A 6,000-nucleotide genomic window follows, 5' to 3' on the forward strand; every position below is an offset into this window, starting at 1 on the left:
CCCTCCCCCGGCTCACAGCCCAGGGAAACGGCCCAGAACATCTGTGGCAAGTTTCACCAGGGTAAAAGTTGCCAAGGCAGAAGTGGGCACCAAAGGGGGCACTGCTCAGATCTGCATCCCCGCAGCAGGAGGTTAAAACCTAAGCCAGAGTGGAAGCAGGGAAATGCCACACTCAGAGGCAGCAGCTGGGAGGGGAAAGGAAAACCAGGGTTCTGGTTCCGCCAGGGATGTGTGACTTGGGACAAGCCACCAAGACTCTGGAATGCTTCCCATAAAACCAGAAGGTTGGACTAGACAACCATTCAGATCCCTAATGCAGGGCTCCCTCCCCTAAATGCTCTGATCAAGCCCTGGTCCTAGAGTTAACTGTTCACCTGCCTGGCTCCCCCATTGGACTCCGAGCATCCCCAAAGACGGGGAAGGCAGTCTACCTACCTCAGAATCCTTGGCAGACTGACTGCTAGCTAGGAGCTCAGCAAACAAATCAATAGCAACTAAAGGCTTGTCCAGCGAATGCCTGTCCATGCAAAGGCATCCCTCTCCTTTCACAGCAACTCCCAGGGACACTCTGCCACGACTGAGGTGAGTGAAGGTCAGGCCTCTCTGACCATCCCCAGAGCAACCTGGCCCCCAGGGGCCTTCGAGCTCCAGGGCAGTGCCTCAGGGAGGCCGCCGAAGCACAGAGACTATTCCTACCTCCCGCCCCAGTGTCCCCTTGCCCTTATGGGCAAGGTCCTTGGGGAACCTCTTTATCCAGGTCAACATGCTCAAGGAGGGATTTTTCACTGGGAAAACTGGGTGGGAAGACTGGGCATGGGGAGGCCTGTCTCTGGGCAGTTCTGCAGGCTGGCAGGAAAGAGCCAAGTTGCAATGTCCACAACACACGTGGACACTTTTACTCACCACTGTCTCTGAGCAGTGTGGGGCCACAGAGCGTGAACGAAGGAATGAAATAGCGTGGCGCCCCAGGCCCAGCTGTGAGGCACATCCGGGGAATGGGAACATTCCCACTGGCCTCGGTGGAGTTCCCCAAGTCCCGGGAAGGCTGATGGAGACACAGCACCAGGATCAGCCAGGATCAAGGAGCCTTACAAACTCTGCTTCCAGGTTTTGCCCCTCCCTTCCCCTTGGAGGGGGTTGTTGATGAAGGTGGGTGGATCTCCAGGAAATCTCAGGAGACTGCGTAGGGTCCAGGAGACCCCCTGGCTGGTAGGACACAGACATTAAACCTTGGCTCCCTCCACCCTTTTTGACCACCGCACGGGGAAAGTCATTACTGATATGCTGAGCCCTGCATGCCATCGGGACCTGGGCTCCCAGGCACCAGTGGCCGACCAGGGTCAGGGACTTCCAGGGACATTTCCTGTGCTGCTTCTCCCACTGAGTGCTTACTGAATGGCAGCCAGAGTGGGCTGGGGCTCCTAAGATTCTGGGAGAAGTCTGGAGCAGTTGCGCAAGCCAAGCTCTCTTGTCAAACTCTTCTTCTCTAGCCAGGAATCCAATGTTGCAAGCAATGTCTCTGGGGATCCTGGCTTGGTGTGTGAGAGAAGCTTCCAGAACAGGAAAGAAAGCCAAAGAGGACATCACTGCTGCTCCACCTGGCCACACACTGCTGGGGGAGGGCTGCCCCCACCCAGTCTGCTGAGATTGTTTCCGGCCTATGTCACCCATCTCCAGGCAATAAGAGCCAATTAGAGCAGCACCTTCCCCTAAAGGTGGCCCGTGACAAGAAGCCCATTTGACTCTCACTAGAGAAAGTCTGTAGGCAGAATCTTTAAGTAGGCAGAACACAGAGTTACAGACCTATGACGACACTGCAAGGTTTAAGCAGTCTTATCTCCATTTTACAGACAGGGACATCTGACGATCAGAAGTCAAGGGACTTGTCCAAGGTCACGCAGACTGAACCAGACCTGATTTGAACGCCAGGGGCTTTCCATTTGTCCACTGCCCCTAACATCAACTTATTTTAGTAATAAACTTACCCCCTATTTTATCAGTTCAGTAAATATGGATGTTTAGAACCCTGGATATTCTTAAACAGGGATATATGCTTAAAAGCAATCACAAATGTTTGATTCAACCCAAATGAGTCCCTTCACAAAAATCACAGAATTTAGAGCCACAAGATTCCACAGAGATCCATTCCAACCTCCCTGTTTTGCAGGGCAGGAGGCTGAGGCCTGTGCAGTGAAATGATTCACCCAAATACATTGGTGGCAGCCCCAAGGAACTAGAGCCACAGGGGCCCAAATTCCCATCCCCAAATAACAATCCACATCCCACCTTTTCAGCAGAGAAGGGTGAACCTGAATCCACACTGCAGGAGAGAGAACAGGGAGCTGGGTATTAGCTCCCATTTTTACTGCAAATCCCCTTTAGGCCTTCAGATGGGTTTCCAGCTGCCAGAGATGAACATCCAAATAAACGCCCAGAAGCTCACGAGGCAGGCCACCGAATAAACCAGCTTAGAGATTTAAATACTGGATGCTTTGGGGTACCACGAAGCCACACCCTTGACAACAAGAGCAAAGACTTTTGAAAGTCAGGGTTCCTGAAGGACAAAGTGCCATTTCCAGAAAACGAACAGCAAACAGCGCTCCTGTATACACTCTGGGAACCCTGAGCAGCGCGGGGATAATCTGAGGGAGACCAACACAGAGAATATTCTCTCAACCCAACAACACAGAAGTCCAACCCTCACACACTCCCCGAGGACCCCTCCTCCAGGGGCCAAGCCACACAGGCCCCCTATTGTGTCCGCCTGAAAACTGAACTTTGCTGGGCAAACACAATCGGCTGTGTTCAAGAAATCAGTTTCTCTAGCCACTTGAAAAACAACAGCAGGCATGAGAAAAGAGACAGTTGTGGAGGGGAGGGGGTTGTTGGGTTTCTGTTTTTCTTTTAACCAAAACCCTGGTCAATGCTGCTCTAGCACCTGTAATAAAAATATACAATAGCCAGTACTGTTTGGATGCTTCCACTGTCCCTAGCTTCCTAGCTTTTAGGAAAATAAAACTGAGGGAGAGAGACACCTGAGCATTTTGGATCAAACAGGGATCCAGGTTTGTGGTGGGATCCAGGAGGGAGGTTTGGTCTTATAAAAATTACCACAGATCACTGGCTGGATTTACGAGAGCTAGCAGAGGCAATTAGCAATAGCAAAGGGGGAGATTAGAAATTGAGGTTCTAATAAAACAAAACATCCTGAGACCTGCACAAGGCCAAATGTAACAATGCGGCCTGGAGAGAGGACCCTTCTTCAAGACATAGTGTAGCTATTAAGTGGTCTCTAACCAATTTGGGAATGGCACTGGTTTCTCTCTATTGTGTATTGGGGAGGTGGAGCAGGACAAGACCTCTGCCCTCTGAGAACCCAACAAACCTTCTGCTGGCTCTTCCAATGATCTTTGAATATGCACTTCCCAGCTATAATTTGAGAGAGGTGAGCCTGCATACCTCGTTTCTTCTTTATACCTGAGATTGTCTCCACCAGAACCCCTTAAATAATGTCATCTTCCCACCAAAGGATTCATTCGCCAACATAATCCGTCCTAAGCCAAAATTCCATGTATGGACGCGCAGGGGGAAGGGGTTTTGTAGTGGGAGTCCGTGGGTAATTACATTTTGAGCAACGCTAAACAAAAGTACCAAATGCCTGAACAGCAAAAATGCAAGCTCAGCAAACACTTTTTGAAAAGTGGCAGACAAGAACCTGGAGGAGAGTAAAAGAAAGGGATGACACGGAATATGCGGCGTGAGAGGAAAACAGAGGACGGCAGGGGAACCACACTTCGAGGGAACCCTCCGCTTCACGTCACCTCGGCCCACGGCTGCTAGGCTCAGTCACACAGAGAAAAGTCCAGCATGTGACTCAGTGGGAGAAATGAGCCTTGCGCCCCGCAACTGGAAATGGGGTGGGGGCGGAGAGGAGGGAGACAGGGGATGGAAATGCGTAGCCCATTCCTCCCAAGGGCTACCCGAGCCTCCATCCCAGTTCCCACTATACGCCCCCCACCCCCCACGGTGCCCAAGGTTAGAGGCTGAGTCCTCAAGCTGCCGCATTAGCGAGTGGAGGAGGGAGAGGAACCTTCAAAGGGGCAACCCGGGCTCAAGGATGCAACTCGGGAAGGAGTGAACTGGGCGGTGAGGGAGGTGCTGGGACGCTGCTTCCCGGGCCGCCGACCCCCGCCCCTCGGGCCCAGCGCGGGTTTGTGACCCTGCGGCGCCGCGGCCCCCGTACCTCCAGGGTCCGGATCTCCTGCTGGGTGAGGTCGTTGGACACCGCGCACTTGGTGCGCAGTCCGCGTAGGCTGCCGATGGAGATGTCGATGAGCTTCTGGAGCTGCCTGCACTGCTGCAGCGCCCGGCTGGCCGCGGCCGCCGCGTCCCCCCCGCCGCCGCCCTCCTTCTTCTCCCCCATCGCCGCCGCGCGCAGCGCCGCTCTATCCATGCCTCGGCATCGGGGCCGCGGGGTGGCCGAGGCGGGGAGCCCGGGGACGCGGGCGCCTCGGAAGGGAATCCCCGAACCGTGAAGGCTGGACGAGGAGCGCCCCTCGGCGCTACCAGAGCCGCGCGCGAAGAAAGCCCGCCGCCGAGCCCGCTCCACCAGCCCAGCCTCCGGGGCAAAGCGAAAGCCTCAGCGCTCCGACGGCTGCGGCTCGGGAGCCTTTAAGTGCATCGGGGGGCCGGGTCAGGGCAGCTGGGCATGCTGGGACTTGTAGTCCGCGCACCTGCCGCCCCGCCAGCGTTCCGCGCAGCAGTCGGTCTCCTCCGCGGCGGGCGCCGGAGGAGCAGGAGGCGCAGGAGGCGCAGGAGGACCCTGCCTCGGCGTCCCGGGAGGGGCTGCTTGGCGTCGGCTCCTCCCCCGGGCGCCGAGAACTGAGGGAGCCTCGTCTTCCCGCCCTCCTCTGCCCCGCCTCCTCCCAGCCTGGGGGCTTCCTGCGACCCCCGGATGGGGAGAGGGAGGGAACCGCGGCCCCGAACCGAGGGACCGAGGCATCCCGTAAATCCTCAGCCGCAGCCAACCCCCGGAAACTGGGAACAGCGCACCTTCCAGACTTTCTGTGTGGACTTAGGGGCCGCCATCTAGTGGGAAGGGGCCTAAAGGACTTGTCCTCTAGGTGGTTCGCGTAGTACTTCTTGTTGATTGTCCGCACCAAAGTGGATGTTCGGTCATGGAACAAGACGTGAGCGATTTCTTCTAGACTCTATTTGCCCACCCTTTATTCTGACCTTCCCTCAACCCCCAGCCCAGCTAGCCAGCCCAGGCTCGAGAAGCAGCATATTGATGGAATGGAGGGCCTGTGTTCAAATTCTAGCTCCACAGCTCCACCGTTCCTGTCTGTGACCTTGGCGAATTACGTCACCTCTGAGTGTCTTTGAGTTTTCTCATCCATAAAATGGGGTGATAATAGTGCCTACATCATGGGGTTCAAATGAAGAGGGAGTTAATGAATGTCCAGCACCTAGATTGGTCACTGGCACACTGAGCTAATGTTAGCAGTTCTTACCAACCTGGGCCCAAGCAAGCAGTGGACAGCAGGCAATGCTGCCAGGGACTGGTAGTTGTCTGTGTGCGCCTTTGGGTACCTCCATTACCCAGCATTCAAGCCCCAGCCCATATGTTCACCCTCCTCCCCCACCTTCCACCAGTCCACGTCTGGGCTCTATTATCTGGCTACACAGAAATATCAAGACTCTGATAAAAAGTCCCACACATCCCTTGTTCCACCTACTGCCAGTCAGAAGAAATGTTTCCCCTATGAATTCTTGCCTTTCATACTATCCTATAAGCAAGCTCCTTGATTGCAGAAGCCACTGGCTAATTTATTTTTCTGTCCTCCTCAGACAGCCAAATACCAAGTGCACGGCCACAGCAAGGGCTCCATAAAGTGTTCAGTGCCCATTTCATGACTTCTTTCAGGCAGGTCCTGTGCCATGTTCCTCCTACCTCCCAGGCCAGCTCAAGCCAAGGCTCTTAGTAGGTAATTTTTCTTT

General features: G+C 54.8%; 1 protein-coding gene across 9 annotated transcripts in view; it reads right to left on the reverse strand.

Moving 5' to 3' along the window:
- KSR1 (kinase suppressor of ras 1) overlaps positions 1-4,753 on the reverse strand; it is a 170,322-nt gene extending 165,569 nt beyond the window's left edge. For 2 of the 9 annotated variants that reach the window (XM_037809518.1, XM_037809517.1), the window contains exon 1: positions 4,244-4,748. In XM_037809518.1, the coding sequence (XP_037665446.1) occupies positions 4,244-4,453 (210 nt within the window). In that variant the 5' untranslated portion in view covers positions 4,454-4,748. Of the gene's footprint in view, positions 1-4,243 lie in introns of all 9 variants that reach the window. The other 7 variants (XM_037809510.1, XM_037809512.1, XM_037809513.1 and 4 more) reach the window with 5 other exon arrangements.
- Between the last annotated feature and the right edge of the window lie 1,247 nt (positions 4,754-6,000).

The sequence above is a fragment of the Choloepus didactylus genome, chromosome 18, assembly GCF_015220235.1.
Source record: "Choloepus didactylus isolate mChoDid1 chromosome 18, mChoDid1.pri, whole genome shotgun sequence".
NCBI classification, from domain to species: domain Eukaryota; kingdom Metazoa; phylum Chordata; class Mammalia; order Pilosa; family Megalonychidae; genus Choloepus; species Choloepus didactylus.